The sequence below is a fragment of the Phalangium opilio genome, unplaced genomic scaffold (genome assembly GCF_054372755.1).
Source record: "Phalangium opilio isolate 3A_F unplaced genomic scaffold, DU_Popi_V2 ptg000011l_1, whole genome shotgun sequence".
Lineage (NCBI taxonomy): Eukaryota > Metazoa > Arthropoda > Arachnida > Opiliones > Phalangiidae > Phalangium > Phalangium opilio.
The window spans coordinates 154,113-181,004 of NW_028324147.1; the positions used below are offsets into that span (position 1 = coordinate 154,113).

At 43.4% G+C, this 26,892-nt stretch overlaps 5 protein-coding genes across 12 annotated transcripts in view; 2 read left to right on the forward strand and 3 right to left on the reverse strand.

Moving 5' to 3' along the window:
- Positions 1–10,962, forward strand: part of Dus3 (Dihydrouridine synthase 3) — a 121,557-nt gene extending 110,595 nt beyond the window's left edge. For 5 of the 7 annotated variants that reach the window (XM_089856174.1, XM_089856162.1, XM_089856168.1 and 2 more), the window contains 7 exons: positions 6,144–6,305; positions 6,371–7,521; positions 8,560–9,655; positions 9,731–10,045; positions 10,126–10,178; positions 10,262–10,390; positions 10,826–10,962. In XM_089856174.1, the coding sequence (XP_089712300.1) occupies positions 7,460–7,521; positions 8,560–9,655; positions 9,731–10,045; positions 10,126–10,178; positions 10,262–10,390; positions 10,826–10,898 (1,728 nt within the window). In that variant the 5' untranslated portion in view covers positions 6,144–6,305; positions 6,371–7,459 and the 3' untranslated portion in view covers positions 10,899–10,962. The remainder of the gene's footprint in view (positions 1–6,143; positions 6,306–6,370; positions 7,522–8,559; positions 9,656–9,730; positions 10,046–10,125; positions 10,179–10,261; positions 10,391–10,825) is intronic. The other 2 variants (XM_089856194.1, XM_089856199.1) reach the window with 2 other exon arrangements.
- A 12-nt stretch (positions 10,963–10,974) lies between these two features.
- LOC149709605 (protein white-like) lies at positions 10,975–14,860 on the reverse strand. The gene is made up of 17 exons (XM_089856153.1): positions 14,144–14,860; positions 13,838–14,076; positions 13,699–13,770; positions 13,524–13,622; positions 13,217–13,455; positions 13,034–13,136; positions 12,909–12,971; positions 12,806–12,837; positions 12,630–12,741; positions 12,430–12,561; positions 12,252–12,344; positions 12,122–12,179; positions 11,975–12,052; positions 11,757–11,862; positions 11,576–11,676; positions 11,168–11,244; positions 10,975–11,105 (listed from the first exon to the last, which is right to left on the reverse strand). Exons 1-17 carry the CDS (start codon positions 14,238–14,240, stop codon positions 11,001–11,003), a joined length of 1,806 nt encoding a protein of 601 aa, XP_089712279.1. The 5' UTR covers positions 14,241–14,860; the 3' UTR covers positions 10,975–11,000.
- A 58-nt stretch (positions 14,861–14,918) lies between these two features.
- Positions 14,919–17,230, reverse strand: LOC149709606 (protein white-like). The gene is made up of 14 exons (XM_089856267.1): positions 17,183–17,230; positions 17,056–17,130; positions 16,899–16,997; positions 16,598–16,836; positions 16,433–16,535; positions 16,279–16,374; positions 16,085–16,213; positions 15,882–16,025; positions 15,714–15,806; positions 15,589–15,646; positions 15,435–15,512; positions 15,257–15,362; positions 15,104–15,204; positions 14,919–15,034 (listed from the first exon to the last, which is right to left on the reverse strand). The coding sequence occupies exons 3-14, from the start codon at positions 16,995–16,997 to the stop codon at positions 14,925–14,927; spliced, it is 1,356 nt and encodes a 451-aa protein (XP_089712393.1). The 5' UTR covers positions 17,056–17,130; positions 17,183–17,230; the 3' UTR covers positions 14,919–14,924.
- A 585-nt stretch (positions 17,231–17,815) lies between these two features.
- LOC149709607 (epithelial sodium channel subunit beta-like) lies at positions 17,816–24,370 on the reverse strand. Of its 2 annotated transcripts, none has more exons than XM_089856256.1 (12): positions 22,724–24,370; positions 20,746–20,800; positions 19,472–19,602; positions 19,305–19,393; positions 19,075–19,232; positions 18,891–18,995; positions 18,707–18,815; positions 18,552–18,630; positions 18,449–18,481; positions 18,279–18,369; positions 18,174–18,198; positions 17,816–18,109 (listed from the first exon to the last, which is right to left on the reverse strand). In XM_089856256.1, the coding sequence occupies exons 1-12, from the start codon at positions 22,966–22,968 to the stop codon at positions 17,883–17,885; spliced, it is 1,347 nt and encodes a 448-aa protein (XP_089712382.1). In that variant the 5' UTR covers positions 22,969–24,370; the 3' UTR covers positions 17,816–17,882. The 2 variants fall into 2 exon arrangements, with proteins under 2 accessions (XP_089712382.1, XP_089712372.1); XM_089856246.1 differs by having other exon boundaries at positions 18,434–18,481; positions 22,724–24,369.
- Positions 24,371–24,585: 215 nt separating this feature from the next.
- Positions 24,586–26,765, forward strand: LOC149709608 (uncharacterized). The gene is made up of 9 exons (XM_089856288.1): positions 24,586–25,021; positions 25,105–25,156; positions 25,222–25,280; positions 25,357–25,439; positions 25,527–25,600; positions 25,674–25,744; positions 25,809–25,980; positions 26,063–26,154; positions 26,229–26,765. Exons 1-9 carry the CDS (start codon positions 24,943–24,945, stop codon positions 26,396–26,398), a joined length of 852 nt encoding a protein of 283 aa, XP_089712414.1. The 5' UTR covers positions 24,586–24,942; the 3' UTR covers positions 26,399–26,765.
- The last annotated feature ends 127 nt before the right edge of the window (positions 26,766–26,892 follow it).

Sequence of the window (26,892 nt, forward strand, 5' to 3'; positions counted from 1 at the left end):
CTCACTTATTGTTAGGAGGTTACTTTTGATTTTTGAAAATAAACTTTGCAGGCTCGTAACTCTTTTTCTAGTAGAGATACGCGGATGTCCTTTGAGTATGTTATAGCCCAATTTGTCCCCCATCTAACCATACTAAAAACTTTGGGCTACGACAAACTGGGGCCGAGTACTTAAGCAAAACGTAAAGAAACAAACCCCTCCATAGGAAATGCATTAAACTAAATTTTGGAGGCTCGGAACTCTGGTTCTACCAGAGATACGGGGATGTAAATAATGTGACCTTGACACAAATGTTCGGATAATTATAAAGGTCTTTACATATCCCAAGCGAAAAAAAAAACTTCGCGGTTTCGAACCTGTGGCCTTCCGTGAGTGAGGCGGATGTGTTAACCACTACACTACAGATATGTTATTATGGGTGACCGAGAATACAGGGCCGAGTAATTAAGGAAAAAGTAAAGAAACAACTCCTTCCATAGGAATAGCATTAGACCCAACTTTGGAGGCTCGTAACTCTGGTTCTAGTAGAGATAAGGGGATGTCCTTTGAGAATGTTATAGTGCAATTTGTCCCCCATCTGACCATACTAAAAACGTAGGGCTACGACAAACATGGGCCAAGTAATTAAGCAAAACGTAAACGAACAACCCCTCCATAGGAAAAGCGTTTGACCCAATTTTGGAGGCTCGTAACTCTGGTTCTAGTAGTGATACGGGGATGTCCTTTGAGTATGTTATAGATCAATTTGTCCCCCATCCAACCATACTATAAACTTAGGGCTACGACAAACAGGGGCCAATTAATTAAGCAAAACGTAAACGAACAACCCCTCCATAGGAAAAGCGTTTGACCCAATTTTGGAGGCTCGTAACTCTGGTTCTAGTAGTGAGACGGGGATGTCCTTTGAGTATGTTATAGATCAATTTGTCCCCCATCCAACCATACTATAAACTTAGGGCTACGACAAACAGGGGCCAAGTAATTAAGCAAAACGTAAACGAACAACCCCTCCATAGGAAAAGCGTTTGACCCAATTTTGGAGGCTCGTAACTCTGGTTCTAGTAGTGATACGGGGATGTCCTTTAAGTATGTTATAGATCAATTTGTCCCCCATCCAACCATACTATAAACTTAGGGCTACGACAAACAGGGGCCAAGTAATTAAGCAAAACGTAAACAATCAAACCCTCCATAGGAATTGCATTAGACCCAACTTTGCGGCCTCGTAACTCTGGGTCTAGTAGAGTTACGGGGATGTAAATAATGTGACCTTGACACAAATGTTCGGATAATTATAAAGGTCTTTACATATCCCAAGCAAAAAAAAAAAAAAAAAAACTTCGCGGTTTCGAACCTGTAGACTTCCGGGAGTGAGGCGGACATGATAACCACTGCACTACAGATATGTTCTGATGTTTGATCGAAAATACAGGCCAAATATTTAAGCAAAACGTGAACAAACAAACCCCTCCATAGGAAATGCATTAGACCCAATTTTGCAGGCTCGTAACTGTGGGTCTAGTAGAGATACGGGGATGTCCTTTGAGTATGTTATAGTTAAATTTGTCCCCCATCTAACTATACTAAAGACTTTGGGCTGCGACAAACAGGGGCCAAGTAATTAAGCAAAACGTAAACAAACAACCCCTCCATAGGAATTGCATTTTAGACCCAACTTTGCTGCCTCGTAACTCTGTTTCTACTAGAGATACGGGGATGTCCTTTGAGTATGTTATAGCCCAATTTGCCCCCCATCTAACCATACTAAAAACTTTGGGCTACGACAAACAGGGGCCAAGTAATTAAGCAAAACGTAAAGAAACAAACTCCTCCATAGGAAATGCTTTAGACTATACTTTGCAGGCTCGTAACTCTGTTTCTACTAGAGATACGGGGATGTCGTTTGAGTATGTTATAGCCCAATTTGTCCCCCATCCTACTATACCAAAGGTTTGGGGTTGCGTCATATAGGGGCCGAGAAATTAAGCGAAATATTCAAAAACATGCCATAAAAATAGCGTCACACCCAACTTTAGAGTCTCGTAACTCTGGTTCTAATAGACATAGAGGGATGTCCTCTGAGTATGTTATAGTCCAATTTGTCCCCCATCCAACCATACCAAGAACATAGGGCTACGACAAACAGGGGCCGAGATATTAAGCAAAATGTTCGTCAACGTATGGTATCGTCTCACTTATATTTGCTATGTTACTTATGATTTTAGCACTGAACTTTGTAGGCTCATAACTATCGTTCTATTAGAGATACGGGGATCTCCTTTGGATATGTTATAGTACTCTTTGCTCCCCATACAAGGATACTTTAAACTTGAGGCTACCTCAATATCGTCGTCAACTTATTTTTTGTCTCACTTATTGTTAGGAGGTTACTTTTGATTTTTGAAAATAAACTTTGCAGGCTCGTAACTCTTTTTCTAGTAGAGATACGCGGATGTCCTTTGAGTATGTTATAGCCCAATTTGTCCCCCATCTAACCATACTAAAAACTTTGGGCTACGACAAACTGGGGCCGAGTACTTAAGCAAAACGTAAAGAAACAAACCCCTCCATAGGAAATGCATTAAACTAAATTTTGGAGGCTCGGAACTCTGGTTCTACCAGAGATACGGGGATGTAAATAATGTGACCTTGACACAAATGTTCGGATAATTATAAAGGTCTTTACATATCCCAAGCGAAAAAAAAAACTTCGCGGTTTCGAACCTGTGGCCTTCCGTGAGTGAGGCGGATGTGTTAACCACTACACTACAGATATGTTATTATGGGTGACCGAGAATACAGGGCCGAGTAATTAAGGAAAAAGTAAAGAAACAACTCCTTCCATAGGAATAGCATTAGACCCAACTTTGGAGGCTCGTAACTCTGGTTCTAGTAGAGATAAGGGGATGTCCTTTGAGAATGTTATAGTGCAATTTGTCCCCCATCTGACCATACTAAAAACGTAGGGCTACGACAAACATGGGCCAAGTAATTAAGCAAAACGTAAACGAACAACCCCTCCATAGGAAAAGCGTTTGACCCAATTTTGGAGGCTCGTAACTCTGGTTCTAGTAGTGATACGGGGATGTCCTTTGAGTATGTTATAGATCAATTTGTCCCCCATCCAACCATACTATAAGCTTAGGGCTACGACAAACAGGGGCCAAGTAATTAAGCAAAACGTAAACAAACAACCCCTCCATAGGAAAAGCGTTTGACCCAATTTTGGAGGCTCGTAACTCTGGTTCTAGTAGTGAGACGGGGATGTCCTTTGAGTATGTTATAGATCAATTTGTCCCCCATCCAACCATACTATAAACTTAGGGCTACGACAAACAGGGGCCAAGTAATTAAGCAAAACGTAAACGAACAACCCCTCCATAGGAAAAGCGTTTGACCCAATTTTGGAGGCTCGTAACTCTGGTTCTAGTAGTGATACGGGGATGTCCTTTAAGTATGTTATAGATCAATTTGTCCCCCATCCAACCATACTATAAACTTAGGGCTACGACAAACAGGGGCCAAGTAATTAAGCAAAACGTAAACAAACAAACCCTCCATAGGAATTGCATTAGACCCAACTTTGCGGCCTCGTAACTCTGGGTCTAGTAGAGTTACGGGGATGTAAATAATGTGACCTTGACACAAATGTTCGGATAATTATAAAGGTCTTTACATATCCCAAGCAAAAAAAAAAAAAAAAAAAACTTCGCGGTTTCGAACCTGTAGACTTCCGGGAGTGAGGCGGACATGATAACCACTGCACTACAGATATGTTCTGATGTTTGATCGAAAATACAGGCCAAATATTTAAGCAAAACGTGAACAAACAAACCCCTCCATAGGAAATGCATTAGACCCAATTTTGCAGGCTCGTAACTGTGGGTCTAGTAGAGATACGGGGATGTCCTTTGAGTATGTTATAGTTAAATTTGTCCCCCATCTAACTATACTAAAGACTTTGGGCTGCGACAAACAGGGGCCAAGTAATTAAGCAAAACGTAAACAAACAACCCCTCCATAGGAATTGCATTTTAGACCCAACTTTGCTGCCTCGTAACTCTGTTTCTACTAGAGATACGGGGATGTCCTTTGAGTATGTTATAGCCCAATTTGCCCCCCATCTAACCATACTAAAAACTTTGGGCTACGACAAACAGGGGCCAAGTAATTAAGCAAAACGTAAAGAAACAAACTCCTCCATAGGAAATGCTTTAGACTATACTTTGCAGGCTCGTAACTCTGTTTCTACTAGAGATACGGGGATGTCGTTTGAGTATGTTATAGCCCAATTTGTCCCCCATCCTACTATACCAAAGGTTTGGGGTTGCGTCATATATAGGGGCCGAGAAATTAAGCGAAATATTCAAAAACATGCCATAAAAATAGCGTCACACCCAACTTTAGAGTCTCGTAACTCTGGTTCTAATAGACATAGGGGGATGTCCTCTGAGTATGTTATAGTCCAATTTGTCCCCCATCCAACCATACCAAGAACATAGGGCTACGACAAACAGGGGCCGAGATATTAAGCAAAATGTTCGTCAACGTATGGTATCTTCTCACCTTTATTTGCTATGTTACTTATGATTTTAGCACTGAACTTTGTAGGCTCATAACTATCGTTCTATTAGAGATACGGGGATCTCCTTTGGATATGTTATAGTACTCTTTGCTCCCCTTACAAGGATACTTTAAACTTGAGGCTACCTCAATATCGTCGTCAACTTATTTTTTGTCTCACTTATTGTTAGGAGGTTACTTTTGATTTTTGAAAATAAACTTTGCAGGCTCGTAACTCTTTTTCTACTAGAGATACGCGGATGTCCTTTGAGTATGTTATAGCCCAATTTGTCCCCCATCTAACCATACTAAAAACTTTGGGCTACGACAAACTGGGGCCGAGTACTTAAGCAAAACGTAAAGAAACAAACCCCTCCATAGGAAATGCATTAAACTAAATTTTGGAGGCTCGGAACTCTGGTTCTACCAGAGATACGGGGATGTAAATAATGTGACCTTGACACAAATGTTCGGATAATTATAAAGGTCTTTACATATCCCAAGCGAAAAAAAAAACTTCGCGGTTTCGAACCTGTGGCCTTCCGTGAGTGAGGCGGATGTGTTAACCACTACACTACAGATATGTTATTATGGGTGACCGAGAATACAGGGCCGAGTAATTAAGGAAAAAGTAAAGAAACAACTCCTTCCATAGGAATAGCATTAGACCCAACTTTGGAGGCTCGTAACTCTGGTTCTAGTAGAGATAAGGGGATGTCCTTTGAGAATGTTATAGTGCAATTTGTCCCCCATCTGACCATACTAAAAACGTAGGGCTACGACAAACATGGGCCAAGTAATTAAGCAAAACGTAAACGAACAACCCCTCCATAGGAAAAGCGTTTGACCCAATTTTGGAGGCTCGTAACTCTGGTTCTAGTAGAGATACGGGGATGTCCTTTGAGTATGTTATAGATCAATTTGTCCCCCATCCAACCATACTATAAACTTAGGGCTACGACAAACAGGGGCCAAGTAATTAAGCAAAACGTAAACGAACAACCCCTCCATAGGAAAAGCGTTTGACCCAATTTTGGAGGCTCGTAACTCTGGTTCTAATAGACATAGGGGGATGTCCTCTGAGTATGTTATAGTCCAATTTGTCCCCCATCCAACCATACCAAGAACATAGGGCTACGACAAACAGGGGCCGAGATATTAAGCAAAATGTTCGTCAACGTATGGTATCTTCTCACCTTTATTTGCTATGTTACTTATGATTTTAGCACTGAACTTTGTAGGCTCATAACTCTCGTTCTATTAGAGATACGGGGATCTCCTTTGGATATGTTATAGTACTCTTTGCTCCCCATACAAGGATACTTTAAACTTGAGGCTACCTCAATATCGTCGTCAACTTATTTTTTGTCTCACTTTTTGTTAGAAGGTTACTTTTGATTTTTGAAAATAAACTTTGCAGGCTCGTAACTCTGTTTCTAGTAGAAATACGGGGATGCCCCATCCAACCATACTAAAACTGCTATCGTCTCATTTATAGTTATCATGTTATTTATGATTTTTGACACTGAACTTTAAAGGCTCATAACTCAAGCCCCACTATCTCTCCTGTCTTATTCCAGGACAAGTATCCCTGAGTTTTGATCCCCTTGGAGTCTACCCACTGTGACGAAGAGAAAGGAGTTTAGTGGCAGTGCATCGGTATTTTCAGGAAAAAAATTGGGATGGAGAGGTAGAATTTGTGCAAATGGATTTCTGCAATTGAACAAGATTAAGAAATCAACGTAAGTTTGAAAACTAAGTTTTACATATTAAGTCGCTTTTTAATGACGGTGTGCAATTATTATAGTGTCAAAATGAAAAGAACTCTTTGAGTTTTAACCCCCAGTGGCCTAACATCCTCAACTTTGATAGGATTTTATGGGAAAAAAGTCAAAAATTGAATTTGCCACTATTTTTAAATTTTTACAAACTTCTCCAGAAATGGGGTTTCCTCCGTAATAATGGTACTAATTAGTGTCAAAAATAATTAACAATAATCTAATTTGCAAGATAGGTCTCAAACTACGAACGCGATCCGCGTCAAATTATCTACAAAATAAGGAAGAGACATTTTCAAAATTCTTTATAGAATTTGACATAATTTCACTTTGAAGGTTACAAGTTCGGGGGTCTACAGTTCCAAACCTGTCCGTTCTACGAACTCAAAACCAACGTTTTCGGATTTTTCGGCCTCTGTTTAGTTTATACAGTTTAACTTAAGCCATAAATTACATTTAAGTATGTTTGAAAATTGAAAATAAAAATTGGTAAAAATGACAGAAATCTGAAATTGAAAAAAGCCGCCGCGTTAATAGTGTGGCGACATCTATACGGTGCAAGCTTCAATATTATATGAAATTTAAAACTACGATTTTTAATTATTTTGATTGCGCGATAAAATTTATCTTAATTAGCCGCAATAAGTTACGCAATTATAAATTTGGAAGTAACGTTTTTAATTAATCCCAATGCGGTTAATTTATTATAGTATAGATGACGTAGTAATATCGGGCAATGCCTTTAAGGGTGACGTTGCCACAGGGAAGGGCGTTCGCCAGTCGCGTGACGTGATCCAGCATCCAGGAGGCGACGCTCTATTTGACCATGAACCTTTTATTTTGACGGTTCAGGGTTTGACTTTGACCATCACTGAACTGAACTGAATCTGAATCAATGGGAGAGTAGCTTGGATTCGGTATCGAGTTAGTTTGTTCGATTAACAGCTAGTGCACTGTTTAAATACGGTAAATAAACCCCTCTCAAGGCCGAAGACGTAATTCGCGAGGTTTTAAACGGGTTAAAAGTTTAAATACTATCACCGAGTTTAATTTTAATCGCGATTTTCGTTAAGCCTTTGTATCGGAGTAGTGGGAAATTAGGCTTAAGATTTGAAAGCATGGCGGCTTCTCCTGGTAGTAGCCGTAGTAGCGCCGGCGGCGTTGCTCAAATAAAAGAAGAGTAAGTGGAGCGCCTTTAGTCACAGGGTTCGTACACGACCTGGAATTCCTGGAAAAGTCAGGTAAATTGAAAATGGATCTAAAAAGGGGTCCGGGAAATGTCGGGGAAAGAAAAATATATTGGAGGGAAATTGAAAGTCTGGACATTGTTGTCTGAGCGGGTTAGACCAAATTCGCGGAGCTTCTTCGCTCTGATTATTTATGATTTACTTACAACGAAATAGTTGGCTGATTTTTAGGAAAAACTTTACTTTAATTAGCTCGCACCTTGAAAATACAGCTTTTCCAATAAATATCATTTCTTGGGGGTTAATTATATTTAAGTCGAAGCGGAAACTATTTTAATCCATATTTTTATGACCATAAACACCACCCGACCACTTCCTTCTTCCTAGCCACCAAATACCATAAAATAAGGTATCTAATAATATAACCCAACTTAATCCAACCCAACTTAACTTAACCCAACCCAACTCAACCCAACCCAACTTAATCCAACCCAACTTAACTTAACCCAACCCAACTCAACCCAACCCAACTTAACCTAACTTAACCCAACCCAACTCAACCCAACTTAACTTAACTTAACCCAACCCAACTTAACTTAACCCAACCCAACTTAACTTAAGTTAACCCAACCCAACTTAACTTAACTTAACCCAACCCAACTTAACTTAACCCAACCCAGCCTAACTTAACCCAACCCAACTTAACTTAACTTAACTTAACCCAACCCAACTTAACTTAACTTAACCCAACCCAACTTAACTTAACTTAACCCAACCCAACCTAACGTGACCCGACGGTCCGACCTAACTTAACACGACCCAACCTAACTTAACCAATAATATGAAGGGTAAAATATAGTAAAACAAGAATAACAGTAGCGGCAACTCGTGCAAAAGTGATTCGAGTGAATTTCGATTGGTTTTCATATATTTACGACACGTCGGGGAATTTCATTTCGTAAATTTTGTACGAACCCTGTTGGATATAATCTAAGAATGAGGAAAAGAGTCGGAGTATTTTGTTTCGACAGGTTCTTAGCGAAAGAGCGCGTTCGCGAACTGAACCTGGAATTCGTCTCCAAAGATGACGCTGGGGAGGGGGAGGAGCGCCGGGGGGAGGATGGGCCACCCCGCAAGAAACTCAAGGGCCAGAACAAGAAAAGGCCCAGGGCCCCTAGAGTGGCCAAAAATGAGAAAATCTGCCTGGGAATTATGTCGGAGACGGGTTGTCCTTACGGCCAAACTTGTTGTTTCAGTCACGACGTTGAGAAGTTTCTTTCTCGACGTCCGCCCGATATCGGAGAGAAATGCTACGTTTTCGAGACATTCGGTTATTGCCCTTATAGTTTTCAATGCCGTTTCGGAGCTAGTCATTTTAGCGAGAAGAAAAACGTCACCAATGACGCGCTGCGAGATAAAACCAGGGACTTTGCGTCCACGCTGAACAATTTGAGTCAAGAGGTTCGAGTGGCCCTGCGCAAACGAAACTACGACTTTAAAAAATCCGACGACGTCTTGAAAGAAATTGGCAAATTAAACTCGGGCGAAGGGAAGGGGGGAGGGGCCATGCCGCTGATGGGAGCTTTGACCGACGAGGGACTGGTCAAATTGAGAAGTCGCGAAAAGAAGAAAGTCGACTTTGACGACAAGTTGTACTGCGCCCCTCTGACGACGGTGGGGAACCTCCCGTTTCGAAGGATATGCGTGGAATACGGGGCGGACATCACCTGCGGAGAAATGGCCATGTGCGTCAATCTCTTGCAAGGACAGCCGTCGGAATGGGCCCTCTTGAAGAGACACCACTCGGAAAAAGTCTTCGGCGTCCAAATCTGCGGAGCGCACGCCGACGTCATGACCAGGTGCGCCCAATTGTTGAACGAGAACGTGACGGTGGACTTTGTGGACGTCAATATGGGCTGTCCCATCGACTTGGTCTTTCAAAAAGGAGCCGGCTGCGGACTGATGGGGCGCGCCAAGAAACTGGAGGACATCGTTTACGGGATGAGCTCCGTCATGGACACGCCCTTGACCCTGAAGATGAGGACGGGCATTCGCAACAACAAGAATATCGCCGACGCCCTCATCGCTAAAATCCGTTCTTGGGGGGACAGAGTGGCCATGATCGCCGTGCGTATTTCCCCCCCCCCCCCCGCCTTAATGCCGCCACCGCCTCTTAACCCGGCCCCTTTCTAATCCAAACAGTTGCACGGTCGTTCGCGAGAGCAGCGTTACACGAAAGAGGCCGATTGGAATTACATCGGGAAGTGCGCGGAAGCGGCCAAACCCATTCCCTTGTTTGGCGGCGGCGACGTCTTGTCCTTCGAGGACTACAATCAGCGGCGCCGAGAGAATTCGGCCGTCTCGGGCGTCATGATCGCCAGAGGGGCCCTCGTCAAACCCTGGATTTTCACGGAAATCAAAGAGCAACGTCATTGGGACATTTCCTCCCAAGAACGATTTGAAATCCTCAAGAAATACACCAATTACGGCTTGGAACTTTGGGGTTCCGATAACGAAGTGAGTTCATTCGGATGCAATCTCTCTCTCTCTGACCAACAACGGAATGGCGACGTTACAATTTCTCTTTTCAATGACAGGGTGTCGAAAGAAGTCGACGATTTCTACTAGAGTGGTTGTCCTTTCTCTACCGGTAATTCCCTCTCTCTCTTTATTTAATGACGTCGTTTCTTTCCGGGGGGGGGAGCTTGACTGTTTCTGTTTTATTACGTTTAGTTACATCCCGGTTGGCGTTCTGGAAAGAGTTCCTCAGAAGATCAACGAGCGACCACCACCCTTTTGCGGACGGGACCATTTGGAAACGTTGATGGCCAGCCCCAGCTGCTCCGATTGGATCAAGATCAGGTAACGCCCCTCCCCCTCTCTCCCTTACTTTCTTGGCGCGCTTAGTAACTTGATGGCGCTTTTCCCTTGACACGCACGCACGAACACGCCTTCCTTAATATAGCCTCGTTTTTATTTGTCCGTTTAACCCGAGATTGGTTGAGGGGACACGCTCTCCTCTCGCCCCTGTACTATTTATTTTAGCTGGCCAAATGGTTGGCGCCATTCCTCAAGCCCGCAACCTTTCCCCCCCCCCAACCACCACCATCTCCAGCAATCCAAATTCCAATAGTCCGAACTATCCTGGGCACTCATTTATTTTGTCGTCAACGTGACAATGTTTCCCCTGGTTGTTGTGTTGCTGGTCCTTTCCCCCGTCCCCGGTCCCCGTCTCTCGCGCGTCTTGAGATGGTATTTCTGACGCTTTGCAACGGCGTCTTTGTTGACTCGTTTCAGCGAAATGTTGCTGGGTCCCGTTCCGGAGGATTTTACTTTTCTACCGAAGCACAAAGCCAACGCTTACGATTAAAAATATATTTATTATTCTTAGCGATGGAACATTATTAAAAGAGTAACGTGGGGCCGCCACTGCCTTTCTTTTGACTGTTTTCGGGGTCAGGGGGGTCAGGGGTTATTCTTTGAAGAGTCTGGCGCGAATGTTGAAGAGAATGTTGCCCAAAATAATGTAAATCAGGGATAATAGAACGAGGAAGGCCACGTCGTACCCGAAATTGTCCTGCAATACAAAATGAATGAAGACAACGCGGAGCTGGGGGGGGGGGGCAGGGGGCGCCTGACCTTTTCAAATCCGATTGTTTTCAGTAACTTGATTCCGGTGTCGGCGCAACTTCCGTCGCTCGATGGTTGTTTGCATTCTTCAAAACGGAAATCATAGTTTTTTTAGAGACACTGATTATTAAAGGGACTGTGAAGAAGGGCGGGTGGGTGGGGAAATACGTCAGGGGCACCACGTGACCGAGGAGAGGCGTGGTTCAAAGAAACTTAGTTCGTTTTATTTCGAACGCTACCACTTGACGGAATGGGTTGTCCTACTGCAATCTCGCGAAAAACCAAGGACTAGACGTTAACTAGTTCCACCGCATGAGGAGTCTTTGTATTTTGGCGTCACGTGATGTCTGTGACGTATTTCAAATGCCTTCTTTGCAGTTCCTTTAATATATATGACCACTATCGTTTCGAGTTTACCCAAGGGTCCGAAATCCTTCCATACGCTCGTATAGACGTTGTCCAATAGATACGAGAACCAAGAGATTTCTTTTATCCACTTGAAATAAGTCGGAATGGTCCTGTACCAAGAATACCCCCCCCCATTAACAATTCAACCCCCTGAACTCTTCGACCTTCGACCTTAGCCGTATATAATTACCTGACGTTGACCCAGAATCCACTGGGAATGATTAGCAAACTCAAGAGGATATTGGAGAATTGCGTCATCAAGTAAAAGTTATTTATGAGCGGAACATACAAAATGGCTGCCAAATTAGGCCCAAATATTACTTTTAAGGCGCTGAATCGCGCTCCTAACCTAATTAAAACTAAAGCTGACCAATGTCCTTGGCGCCGCTTGTCCTTCTGTCAACTTACCGAAACACAAGGAGGCTATAACTGACAAATAGATTAGGAGTAGAACTTTAAAGTAGACGACGACTGACGCTGGCAAACCTAACGAAGCGGCCAGCGTTAATTATTATTATTATAATTAGCGTGGGCGCTAATTATATTTTAACTTACCGATACACCAATAAATAATATTGATATTTAAGAGTAAGGGAAGCGTGTACCAAATTACCTAAATATTAATGGGATTAGAATTGAATTGGAGCCTCGTGGCAATTTACTTTGGTCGCTGGCGGCGTCTTACCCAACTGAAAAACGAACTGAATAGGAAGACGACCGTCCCGTACAAGTTTTGGTTGCGTTCCTTGAACGTTAACCTTTGATTTATCGACAAACCCTAACGCCGAGAGAGAGAGAAAGAAAGAAAGAACGTTAGGGTCACTTTACTATTGTCTCTTTGGTCGCTCGCCAATTCTTCTGACCAGAGCTTCGTGTATCAAGTAAAAGAAAGACAATCCCAGTAATAACATGAAGAGGCCGTTGTTGGTGTTGGTGGCGCCGACGTCACTCGCCTCCTGTTGCCAGTATATCGTCACGTAGATGACGGTCACGATCTGTATTGAAAGGGAACGCCCATTTAAGCGAATGAGCTTTGGCTTCCAAAACTACGACGCTACTCAACCAATTGAGTGGCCAAGGTACTGAGCCAGCTCCTTTCGGTTCTCCATTTCATGATGAGACTTCTCCACATTAGCAGTCGCATTTGCGCGACAATCGACGCTCCCTCGCCTTTCCTACGATAAAATTAAGCTATTAGTCCTCGGTGTTCTTTAGGTCTCCAATAAGGTTCCAGCTTACCACCCTTTTTCCTTGTCACCGGCGTCCACGTCCTGTCGCGGTTAATGACGTTCAGGTAAGAATTAAAAACTTAAAGGGTTGCGTGTGCCAATCTTATTATTACCTTTGTTGTCTTGGGAATAATTCTCGCGGAGGGTTGGACGTTTCGAAAGCGTTGACATATCATCTGAAAAAAAATAGTTTTTATCATACATACACATTAGTCAATGGGGGGGACGTGTTTTGTACTCTGTTTCGAGCGCGACACGCTTCTTCGTATCCGGGTTTGACGGCCAGTGTCCGAATAAAGAAATCGGCCGGGTTGATGTTGGCGGGTTGCGTCAATTCCAACCTGAACGGTAAATAAGGTCTTAGAAGAGACGCCATAGATGGACAATAATGTTAGTGTGGGGGGGGGGCGAGGATACTGACGAGTTGAAGAAGGCCGTGGCGTCCTCTCTGTTTCCGTTGTAAGCCACTCGTCCGTCACTCAGCAACATCAGGCGGTCGAAGAGGGAGAAGACGCGCGAGGACGGTTGGTGAATGGTGCAGATGACCACCCTCCCGCGGTCGGCTGTCAAACGTAAGGCTTTGACGACTTCTTCCGCCATGTGACTGTCCAATCCCGTCGTTGGTTCGTCGCAATTTATCACTGAGACATCGGACAGAATCTAAATAAAAAGGCGACCCCTATTATTTTCCCCTCTAGTTGAAAGAAGGGGTGAGATCTTGTCCTTACTTCGGAAGCCAAAACCAATCTCTTGTACTCTCCGCCCGAGAGCGTTTTCATGGCGCCGGGAATTCCCACGTAGTTTGAGGCGCAGTTTGCAAGTTGCAACTACGCGAAAAGAAGAAGCCCCCCCCCCCGTTATTCATTTGCCAGAAGCGGCAATTTTCGTGGCAATTTTCTTTACCTCGTCAATCAAATTTTCCACCTTTTTCGCAATCTGTTGTCCACTTAGTTCTCCGCCCAATTTCAGTTCGGCCTATTTAAAAGCGATGACGCGGCGATGAGTGTTAGGCCGGGTCGGCATTTCAAAGAGTTACGCTTACGTAGAATTGTAGGTGTTCCCTGACCGTTAAGCACGGATAATAATCCTCGAATTGTCTGACGTAAGCCGTCTTCCTCCGGAGTTCCTCCCGACTGACCAATTGACCGTTTATTTCGATACGGCCCGAGTATCTGACGCTACTCGTTTTGACTCCCGTTAGAATGTTCAAGAGAGTGGTTTTGCCGGCGCCGCTGGCCCCCATAATCGCCAATAGTTGACCGGCGTAAGCTTCTCCGGACACTAAAAGAAACGGTTCGAGATGATAGGTGACGAGACTCTTTCGTGGGCAAATGGCGCCTATACTTACCGTCGTCCAAAATGATCGTCTGGGAATTTCCTGGAATTTGGACGTCGGCCTTTAAGTGATTCCAAGTTAAGACGGTACTGCCGGTGCCGGAATCCATTTTTCTCGTCTAGATATGTAACGACGAATGAAACGTTGGCAATTTCTGTAAAGTAGCGAGCCGTGCGACACCCGATTAACAGTGTAGTGGTAGGAAGTTTGTTGTCGCGTTGTTGATCGTTAAATCGCTAGTTCTAAAACAGCTGCAACTGTAAAATATTCTTTTTTACCTCTACTGGCGTAAACTTTTGGTTTTCCAATTAATTTGTCAGAGTTTTAGGATTCTGCGAAATATCTCTGTCGTTGAAGCCCTCCTATCAAATTGACTTAAGAAGAATAATTCGCGGGCTCAACCACCTACCATATTTTTGTTTTGATTTGTCAGTCTAGATTTGGTTAGCTAGCGGAAACGTTATAACGCGGAAGAGGCAACTGCTGGTCTCCAGCAGCAGTTCGGGACATCCGCGTTAGCTTAAAACTCGTTTACTCGCTCTGAAAACCCCGTTTTATTTTCAAATGACAGTTGACGTTGATATTTATTTCATAATTTTAATATCGTTCGAGAATCCAAATTGTAGCGGTATACGCTTGAAAATAGAATGAGTGCTAATTCTTGTTTTTCCTCAAACGAACGTACAAGACCAGACTGGCAATCGTGTAGAGGATCAGGCTCATCAAGCCCAGTACGGCGCAGTCCCGCCAGATATTCTCCTGTTGTCCAAAACAGAGACTTATTAAGGATATGTTATTCGCCTAAATAAATGATAGTTGCCTGGGAGAAGCCGTAATAATCCAATAGGGCCTTTCCCGACTCGAAACACGTCGCCTCCTCGTTATTAATCGCCCCGGAACATTCTAGAGAGAGAGAGAGAGATAGAGAGAGAGTTAATTAGCCATCCCACAAATTGCGTAAGGATAACATACCGATGAAAGGGATATTCCTCCATTGATTGGCCATGAAAGCTTCCATAGAGTAATGCATGAATGAAATGTCCCTGAACAGGGACACTATCCAATTGACGTCTCTGAAATGCCAATGTTAGCCTTTCATCACGTCATGGTGAAGAACTCGGTTACTTTGTGTTAATGAAGTAGCCGCTCATTAGGTTAAAGGAAAGCATGATGGGGGGGACGATGGCCCTCAGAATGACCCACGAATCGATCAAACAAACGAACAGGAAACCTATATCCGAAATATTAATTCCTTCAGCCAGATTACGTCCGAGGCCATGGTCTTGCCTATTTCATTCATTACCCATAGTTTTCGAGCAAATAGCACTCAGTATCATAATTAGGAGGAAGATAGCGAAGGCTGACCCACTCTGGTACAATCCTACATAGAAATAGACCTTTTTTAATATATAAAGATGAAGTTGGCTGTTGTAAAGCCACGATGGATTCTCGTCTACCGACACTCCAGTAAAAGATCAGGCTGTGAAGAAAAGTACTGGCCACGTCCAAGGGCATCTGTTCCGAATGGAAGGAAGGCGATAAGTCGTTAGCTTAGCGGCGAGCGACTCTATCTGTTTATCACCTCGGAGACTAGTTTGGTGGTGACGTAGGCGAAACAGGAGTACATTCCGGCTCGGTTCTCTTGGAAAATCGGTGGAAACTCCGTCATTAAGCTCTGAAAAAAGCGTAGCCAGCCTTAAAAACGTAAGAACCACCGGCAGCTATTAAAATGGAAACTATTCAAGATTACGAAAACTTCTCTGTTCATGTTGAGAGCGTTGAAGAAGTTGACGAAGAAAACGAGCGCCCCGCATAGATCCACGGCCTCTTTGGCCCGGAAGGAGACTCCTATTCCCGGGTTCCAGAACAGGGCCGACGCGCACAGCGTCACGGTCTGCCAAACAGCGAACCCTTAGTCAATTAGTTAATGGGCAAGCTGGTTAAGGCGCTAACCCAAGACGTGGCTTCCAGTCCAATCATATTCCTGAATTTGCGTCGACCCACCAAGAAACTCCTCCACAGGAGAGCGGTCATCTGCTGAGACAAGATTGCCCGCCATTCGGCCCCTTTATCTCCGATTCTCTGTACTCGAGAAGAGTAGAAGCGTTTAGAAGCGTACAACTATCGTCGTAATGAACTGAGCTAACCGTCATCTGAACTGATGGATTCTCACCGGATCTTTCGGGAAATGTCGGCTGACACGCTAAAGCGTAAGGGCTTTTCCGGAACTCGCTCTGGATCATCTGAGGAATAGAATTATAATTCAACAAGTAAAGTTTGGCCTTGATGGACTTGGCTTACCCGAACTCTATCTTGGCATAGCGCCACCTGTCCGGGTTGAATTGCCAATAATCTGACGAAGAAGTCGGCCGGGTTGAAATTATCCGGACATGAAAATCCTAAACTGTAAAGGGGTCGAGGGGTTCGACAATTTTCGACCAATTGTTGATTTGCCGTCGATTTTACCTTTTAAAAAAGATCAGAGCGTCACGGGGTTGTCCGAAAAAGGCCAGGCGTCCTTGGGAAAGTAAGAGAACCCTGTCGAATTTGCCGAATGAGGATGAGGAAGGTTGGTGGATGGTGCAAATGACCGTTTTCCCCTTATCGGCCAAATTCCTCAAGACCCCGACGACTTCGGCGGCCAAATAATGGTCCAGACCACTCGTCGGCTCGTCGCAAACCAACAACGGCGCCTCGTTTAAAATCTAACGAATAGAAAACGTTAATTGTCTCGGAGACATGAGCGCGAAGCTAGATTTATCGGTACTTGCGAGGCCAGCGCTAGTCTTTTCATTTCCCCACCGGAAATGCGTTGGTTTCGACGCGGCAAACTGATAAAGTTATCTCGACACTTTTCCAAGTGCATCTGCGCGGTAGAAACTCGGTTTTTGTTCTGATCCAAGAAAAAGGACTTGGTAACTTACTTCGGAAATGATTTGATCGACGACTTTCTTTCGCTGTCCGTCTTCGTAATTGCGGGATGGTAGTTTTAGCCTGGACTGAGAGAAAAGCGATAAATATTGAATAGTATAAGATTAATGTCTGTCTGACCACGAAGTACAAATGTTCCGTGACGGTCAAACATCCTATGAAAGATTGAAACTGGGGAACGTAGGCGCTGACTTTGGAGATATCTTTCGGGAGAAATGGCGTCCCGTTCACCAAGATGGTACCCTCAGTCTTCAGGTTTTTGACGAAGCGTCCCGTTAAGGCGTTTAACATGGTGCTTTTTCCCGTTCCACTGGCGCCCATGATCGCCAACATTTCACCAGCTTGAGCCCAACCTGTAACTATCAAAGCCAAGTACGCCTAAGTTTTCCAGGTACCCCAAGGTGTCCCTCCTTCCCTCCCTGACTGTCGCGTACCATCTTTGATGATTTCAACGGTGGTTTCGCGGGCAAAAACATTGAAATTCTGCAGGAAGTTCTTGGAGGCTTTCTTTGTTCGAATGGAAACTCCGAGCTTCTCCCAGCTGAGAGTTACTTTCTGATAGGTCGCGCCTTCCAAAGAGCTCATGGTCGACTAGCTTACAGTTACGTCTCTTTAATGACCATTTCCGTCTTTATATATAGATGGCTTATTAATTAAGGTACTGGTATATCCAATTAAGTTAATCGGTGTTTGGGAAAACAATGGCAAATTGCTCGTTATGTCGAGAAGGAAGCTTTAGCCGTTTGATTTTGGTACAAAAAGAAACATCTTTATTGATCTATCGTAGATTACACGTTTAATTATAATAGTATAGTTGATCCTAATTGACCCTGACGGGACTATGTCTCGAAGAGGGGGCGTGGTTAGAGCGCAGTTGTCGCGTCATGATGGACGTCGAGATGACCCTCATTTCCCTATTGTTGGTGGTCGAGGAAGAGGGCGGGGTTTTCCTCTTGACGTAATGTTTGTAGAGGTCCACCAATAAACGGACGAACATGTCGTATAGCAAAGGAACTGACATTCCCAGCCAAATTCCCAGGTATCCTCCTGTTAAATAAAGGACCGCTCAAACGCCACCCCTGTCAAATCAATACTAGGCCTGAGAACTTACCGATATTTGAAAAGATTTCTACTGGCTGTAGATAGATATCATTATTATGATCATTAGCGCCGTCTTAAATGAGGGGAGGGAGTAGGAAAATTAGGGTATATTTACCGAAATTTGTGGTTTGTGATTAAAAATGACCACGACGTTTCCTCGCAGTTCGTGATAAACCTCGGCGATTCTGAGCCTGTCAGATTCGCGTCTAGTCATGAAGAAAGAGAAATTAGTGGCGTGGTTAGGCGCTGGTACGTCGTACCAGAACGTACTTGGCAAAATCGTACAGTTTCGTGATGCTGTATTCGTAATATTCCGTGCTGCGAAAAGAAGGGAAAAAATGGTATCAGTTAGGAGCGCGAGACGCGTCCAGCAAATGAATGAACTGACTGGCATCCGATCGGACATCGATCTTTACAGATTTCGTCCCGCTCCGTCAAACCATCCTTTAGTAACGGTTGACACGTTTCTGTTAAGTGGCCATTAAAGTAACGAACCATTAAACGAATGTAATGGAAGGAGACGCCGCTAATGGCTAATCTTACGCTTTTCCGATCGGTTGCAGGCGTAGTAACCCTCGTGAAAGGCGTTGGTCGTTGGAATGCAACCGCAACTCGAGTTTAAGTAGGTCAGAAGACAACTGTGATAGCAGGCCTTTAACAAGAACATGGCGCCATTTCAGTTGTCGCTTAAAATAATAATAATATTGGGGGGGGGGGCGTGTCTTACCTCCTGACTGACTTCAAAGTTGTTTTCAATGTCATTGAACTCTGAGATTTTGGAGTAATTAAAACAGTTGGTCTTGTAGGGTCTTTCTAAGCGATTGACGATAGTCTGGGTGTGACCAATTTCACATTAGCTATAGGGGGAGACGTATCTCGCCTCGAAGGGGTCGGGTGTCGGGGTTGCTTACCTTTTTGAAGGAAGCCTTGTAGAGGGCGTTGGGCGAAATGAAAAAGGAGCGGATTTCTCTGGTAGGGTAGACTTGGGGACTGTGGAGGAAGATGTCCATTCCTTGGATGCGCTGGTTTTGAGGTTGTTCCACGAACGTATCCACGCTGTACATGAATTCTGCCCATGCAAAGAACGATTAAACTTAATTTTTGGGGTTAAAGGTCGAGTGAGAGAGGGGGGGTTGCGTACCAGCGTAGCTACTTTTGTTTCGCAAGGAATTGTTACCCCAGTCTACGTTTATGACGACGCACGGTTCCTGACCGTTAAAAACCCAAGCGCTGCAAAAAGCAAATGGCGTCTTTTAATTCATTTCGTAAGGGGTTGAGCTGGTAAGGGTGGGGGGGTTGAGCTGGTACCTTTGACATTCCTCGGGTGTCAAGACGTCATCGCTGTTGTTCATGTAACGGAATTTGCACTCTTTGATCATCTTGACCCTGGCCTCGTCTCGCGTCACCACGTACGCCTGGTTCTCGAAGTTGCTCATACTCTGGGGGGGAAACGAGACATAAAAGGCTTCCGTCGTAATCGTGTTCCCACGGGGGGGGGAAGAATCGGCCTAACGGGGGTTTGATTCATTTAAGATAGGACCTTCAAGGTCAATTTCGAAGGAGGCGATCCTTCTCGACCAATGAAATTGATCCTCGCCTCTTGGACCGAGTAATGGTCCGAGAGACACACACCTGTCTCTCCCACCCCACCCCACGAGCGTCCCCCGTCCTAACCAAAGGAATCCTTGGGGGGGGGGGTTGAATAGGTAGGTGAGGCGGCACGCAGTTTGTGGGAAATGTAACACCTGTTATTTATGCCACCTTGATCATTCTGACGTCATTGGAGAAGCCCTTTCTATCGGGATCCGATAAACGAGGATATTGTTTACCTGGAGGGGGTGGTGGGGGGTGAGAGGGCGGAAGAGGGTTAAGCTTTTAAAGGAGACCCCTATCATCTCTATTGTAATGCGCCTAATCGATATTCGGCGGTGTTCGAAAGGACACCAGTTCGATCATGCCACTCGCGACAGCCCATCCATATTTTACAAGTTAAAATGCAACCCCATTACTACAATACAACAATCCCCTGGAAATTCAAAGAAAACGATACGTAATCGTTCTGTTTTTTCATAGACGAGAAAATTTGCGAATTTATACGTTTGTCCAGTCGATATTCTATACTACCATAAGTTCCTAAGATATGTTCCATCCATAAGTTTGTCACTGGTAACTTTGAAACTTTAGCTTGTCACGAAGTGAGTGAGGTATAGTCATAGATTCAGGGTAAAGCGAGGGATGCCCCTGGTGAGGCGCTGCTGTCAAATTTGGGCTTAGTACCTAATTCAGACTAAATAGGACCTAGATGGAACTTGGTCCTGCATGCAAAATTAACCACCGAGTGTAGGACTTCCGTCGTTCTCGAACTATAGCTCGAGCTGTCTCTAGCATTACGAAGTATAGGTAGCGTCATACTTATGGAAGGAACATATCTTATTAACTTACGCTACTACATTTGAAAGAAGTAGGTTTTAGCTCGGATAAGTTCAAACGGGCTCTAGAAGCTTAGTAGATTGGGGTGGTACCGCGTGAAGGGGCTTTCATTTGAAGGTTTAATATGAAGAAAAGAAAAGGATTGAACTTACGTGTAGGTCGCAGTAAGAGTTTGATTTAGTTTGGCATAGAATTTTGTACAGCAAACTGCGAATAAAAAGAAGAGAAAGCGGGTTTAAAATGGCATGCACCCTTGGAAGGAAGTTATTTCTAGGGTTTCTATTTGAGGACATCCATTTTTAGGGAGTCCCCATGAACGCCCCGCCCCCTCTCTCAACTTGATTGCTTGAAATATTCGATTTTATACTTTGCGTGAATTGTCGAGTAGCGCTTGAAAGACTTTCCATTGTTTGTTTATTTATTTAATCTCAATTATTTTGAAACGTTTATTATGGATTTTTCTCTGGCCGAATATGGATTGCTTTGGGGAGAAGGTTTTACCCTATATTGTTCGTCCACGATTAACCTATAACCCCATGGTCAAGCGCGGCCAAGCATAGACGTCTCACTCCGCCAAAAAGTTTTAACTAGTTTCGGTTCGCAGTCCTTAAAAAACTGCGTTTATAGTATACGCGATACTTGGCGACACTTTTTCAAACCCACAAAGAAAGGGGGGGGCAGAAATTAGAAATTATTATGACGTGTATTGCAGTTTGAAATTAAGTTTAATCGATATGGGAAATTTGGTTTTTATCGCGTAGTTCAAACATTCGTTATGATTCGAAATTTTACAAGAAAGACGGGTATAAACGCGGCGGAGTTTCGAGATAATTGAGCTTAGATTTTCACGTACGAAATTGTTCTAGTAAAAAGTTATCCGTGTCAAATAATTAAGGCGAACAAATACAATTTAATGAGCTTTTAGCATTTACATTTTTCAGGGTGGAACGGAACACTTATTTAGTACAGGCAAAGGCAGGGCAATATAATAATGATAGTAATAGTATGAATTCCACCATTACGATAAAAATTTATTATTTTTATTAAGAAAAAAAATAAAATACTGTTATTTTGAAAAATTCCCGTTAAACTTGTCTCTAAGGCGAAGGCCTAAATCATCAACTCCTTATAGGGTTTTACGGTCAACTAACAATGTTTCCAAATATATACTCCACGCACGAGGATTCCCCGGTATTCGGAAGGGAAGGCGCACGCGCGGCGGCACCTTTGAGCTTTGAAGTCTGGGCGCAAGCGCGGTGGCAGGGGTTTCCCAGCTGCCAACTTCAAAGATGCCGCTTTAACAGTGCAGATACTACATACCAACGGAGGGTTTCCCCCAAGAATGCGGAAAAGAGGTACCGGAAACAGACGCAATAGAAGCACGCCGACCTTTTTGGGAATGCGGAAGGATTACGTAACACTTCCTTTTTAGCTCCATCCACAATTATATATAATTATGAGTGACTTATAATTTAACGCCCAGACCGAACCGCTTTACATAGGAAGTTGAAATTTGGCAGGGACGTTATACTTAACTAGTAGATGATCATTAAGAAATATTTTTGTAATCCGCTGCCATCTTGAAAAATGGAGGCCATCCCTACCCTAGTCGTTATTTACGTTAATCGCGTAGTATATTAAGTATATGATTGTAACTAACCGATAGACGGGCGACAATTCTGACCAGAGATTTTTAGAAACGCCGCCGCGTTTATACCCGTTTTTGTTGGAAAAATGTCTAATCATAACAATCGTTTGAACTACGCGATTAAAAGCAAATTTCGCATATCGATTAAACTTAATTTAATTTCAAACTGCAATACACGTAATAATAATTTCTAATTTCTGGCCCCCCTTTGTGGGTTTGAAAAAGTGTCACCAGACCAAGGACTGCGAAGTGAAACTCGTGTTTTTGTATAATATCTGGTCCTTTTTGAGGAGAAACGTTTCTTTAGGAAATAAATTAGTTCAAAAAGAGGATATTTTTAGCGCACTGCCCAGTAAATTTCCAAATTGTACCTATTTTGTTGAATGAGTCTTATGACGTCATGGTTAACTGCCCAGCGTCCAACTTAAGATTGAGGGAGGGAGAGGGTGGGAGGGGGGAGGGGGGTGTCTGGTCATACTCACTCGTTATTGTAACAAATGGTGATGGCCGGAACTTCGGTGTTCCTGTCGGTGAGGACTTCGGCGTCGACTGAGGTGGGGAAGGCAAAGTAGACGATTAAGAATTCGACCAATTGGTACATGCAGATGAAGAAACACGTCGAGCAAACGACGATCTTGATCTTGCGATGGGTCGAAGCCCACGTTGTCTTTCGCAGACTCTCCATGCCGTAGATGCCCCGTCGCATTTTCTCCACTTTGTTACTCATTTAGAATTACGGCTTAAAGAATGACGAGGACACGTAGATTTCACGTCGGCGTCACACCAACATTCCCCCATTGTAAAGCCGACCCCCTCTCGGCCATCCTTATCTTTCTCAACTTAAATGCTTCAACAAGTTTCTTGAAGACGCGACTTGAATTTAGTTCTTGGCTCTCTCTCTGTCTCTCGTCGGGCGCTCGCTTTACTCGAGAGATGACCACGAAATGACCGGGACCCTTCTAGCTCTTGTCCCTTCCACACCCCCGCTTTTTCCCCGCTGACCAGTGGCCGCCGCTCCACGGAGAATACGAACGAATCAATACTTAAAGAAACGGGGGAGAATGAGGGGTGTTAGTTATTTAGAATTCCTTCTTTTTCAGGGTCATCTCCGTACTAGTCTTTCCGTTATCTCCCTAAAATTTTGATGTTGTCGTTGGTCCAAACTCGGGTCCCTGTTTGTTGTAAGCTGCTGGTATCTCTTAAGTTATAGAATCGGCCGGAGTTACGAGCCTACAACGTCGCGTGCAAGTAACTCCGTGGAACGAATACAAACCAATTAGTTTTGCTTAATTACTCGGGCCCTAATTGTCGCAACAAAAAAGAGACCTATAACATACGCGAATCGTTCGCATGCACTATCTCTTTTAGAACCTCGTTTAATGTAGCATAAAGTTTCACAAATTTCCGTGATCTCTTTCTCTGAGCGACTGTGACGTAATTTTTTTTAAATAACTTGAGAAAGCATTTAAAATCTGCAGTTTTAAAGTTGAGTAATGGTAGTCACCAGCTTACAGTGGTGCCACTAGTGTCTCTAGGCTGACTTCTGCCCTATCCATGGCTGTGGAAGGCGTTATTTGCGCCCCTCGTTTGACACCGCTTATTTGGTCAGTCACGATCTTTTATAGATTCTGTTATTAGCCGGGCCGTAGCTGAGGCAGCGCCCGGACGTTTTAAATAAATTGATTCGAAAGAGTACGGTCCTAAACTCGTATAGTAATGTGTCCGAACGTGAGATCGCCAACAGGTGCTATCCCTAGTAGCTACGAGAGGAGAGAGAGTGCAGTCGCGAAATTGCACGCTTTATGGATATCCGGCACGGAATATTACTTTTGCATATATGATTGCCAAGGCATTAATCATGTATATTTGCCACTCATATTTTCCCAACTATTATAGTGTTATTTTTGGGTTGGGCAAGCCGCTCAAATACTATAGGCGGACCCCCCCCCCTCCCTCTACCCTTTTGGTCAGCTCCCCGTCTTTATCAGCGATTGTCAATTGTGTGACAGACAGTCTGTCATAGTTGACACCGCTGGCTGCTGATTTATCTTGTTAATTTTAGGCTTCTTAATTAGCTTTCAAGTTCACCTTCTAACAAATAGACCCAAATTATTTTCCAATTTATTTATTAGGATATGATTCACTCTTTTTTTTGCCGTTTTTTCATTGGTTGCTCGCAACTGAAAACATGGAGTAATATTCATTTAGACATGGATGCGTTTAATGCAATTTTAAGGGAACTTTCGTTTCACCGGGAAACGGCAAATGGCATTATTTATTTTTCGATAAATATCTCTCCCTCCACCCCCCTTCCTCGTCTAACATTATGCAAATTAAGTCTTGATGAACAGACATCGTTAATACTCGTATAAGGCTGTGTTAATCGTGCGCGTAGAGATACGGTCGACTTGTGTGTCTCTTTTCGCTTTCGCCTCCTTTCTCCCTTCATCCTCCCTGGTGTACTGTTATTATCGCGTCGTCTGCTAGGAAGTAGGTGTAAAGGAGCCCTTTAAACGTCAAGCCGGTGAGCGGGTGATACTGGACTGGAGAACTGGATTGGTTCGTATTAGTTTAAAATTGGCATTTAATCGACTCGAAACGATTAAATTAGTAATAATAATTGAGGAATTGGATCATTGGCGTAAGTTGTAAGTCTAGATTTTGCTAGTTTTCATTTTAAAAAGGGAAAGTCGGTTTAAAAATGAGTGAAAGTCAAGAGCAGGGGGCTGACTCCTTGATACTGAAACGTGGTAACGCGTCGGCCGAAATCAAACTATTTGGTCAGTTTTTATTACCAATAATTTAAGCTTCTTTTTGTAACCCCTTAATGAATAACATCGGGTCGGGCCTATCCCGTTTTTAGGGGCCACTCTCGTCTCTTGGAAAGTTGACGAGGCCGAAATATTGTTCGTTAGGTAGGCTAGGTACATTCATACCCCCACTTGTCCACTTAGTTACCCAGAATGTGTCCCTGTTTCAGTAAAAACGCCGTCTTTGACAAGAAAAAGGCCATCAGAGGAGGCGTACCCTTTGTTTTTCGTAAGTCCGACAGTCGCTGTCGTTTTCACTTAGAGTTATAAAAGTTCTAGCTGGGATAATGTTCGTTTAACGGTAGCTCATTTTGGTGCCTGGCCTTTGGGAGCGCAACACGGTTTTGCCAGAACTAGTACGTGGTCTGTCGTTCAAGAACCACGAGAGGTGATAATAATAATAATAATAATAGCTAATTAGGGGCAAAATAGGAACCATTTTATAAACCCAGGTTTTAATTATTTAATGAATTAGTTAGAAAACGGTGATATTGAAGCCATTTTAACGTTAGCCGATAATGAGAGCACAAGATCAATGTGGGATTTCAAGTACGATTTTTTCTCAGTAAATTAGATTAAAAGTAGTTGGAATTAATTAAGGTTATCGCGTATAAAATTATAGTTTCAAAATTTTGTACACGATTACGTTGGGAGAAGATGAACTGATTACCGATGTCAGAGTTAAGAATGAGGGTGAGATCTTATCAAATGATTGCGGTTGATTGCGGTTGATTAAGTCGTTGGTTTAATTGAATAGGAGATAAAACGTTTTCGTTTACGCTCCTTTTGCACACGTATTTCAACGTCCCTGACGTGACGAAATGCTTGGTGACTGGTTTAAGCGGGAACATTTACCAAGATAAAGTTAAAAACGGAGAATCCTTTACCGAAACGAGATACGACGTCTCCGTATCCGAATTTACCGATAGGTAAAGAAAGAGTTAAACTCTTGTTTTTAGTTTCATCAATCCAAATTGAGCTGCAGTGTTGCCATTCATTTTGTTATTAAAGAGTGTATCAAAATACGGGCAACGAACACTTACTAACCAACGTCAACGGAGGACGAAGCGTCAAAATTATTAAGGATAATTTCCCCGACACCGGTGAGATTTTTCATCCGTCTACTCTTAATTGAGAGAGATTAAATTGACCCCCCCCCTCCCACGTGACGTCATAGTTATTTGGAACCCCTGGAAAGAGAACGCCCTGAAAATGTCGGACTTTGGAGACGAGGAATATAAGAATATGATTTGCGTGGAATCCGGTTGCGTCTCGGAACCCTTCATTTTGCCTCCCAAAGAAATCTTCAAAGCCGCTCAAATGCTACGATTAGTCAATGGATTATAAAATGACCACTCTGTCTCTTCTTTTTGCGAACGAGTTAGCCACAAACTGAACTGAACTAAAATCATTGAAAACCTTGAAATTAATTCATGAAAATTTAGATGTGAAAAAAATTTACGTTTCGAGTACATTCCTTCAATTATTTCGTTACCTGAATTAAAAAGTTTATTATTCTTATTAATTAGAAATTCCGCGCCTACGTTCAATTCAAAAAATATAATTCCTAACAAGCCACTGAAGGAGTAACGCAACACTACGCGGCCACTGAGCTTACTTAACATTCTTTTGCCTGCTTTGTGCAAGGTGATTTTTGCGCGCGGAAGAACCTGTAACCCATTTTATCAAATAAAATCCAAATTATACTCCTTGAGCGACTTGACCTGTGCCGTTTTGACAATGGGGGTGAGAGGGAGGGGGGGATTGTTTGCATTTTAGGCCTATTAAACTTGTCTTTCCTCTCTGCTTTTTATACTGTAATGTGAAAGTTACAATTACAC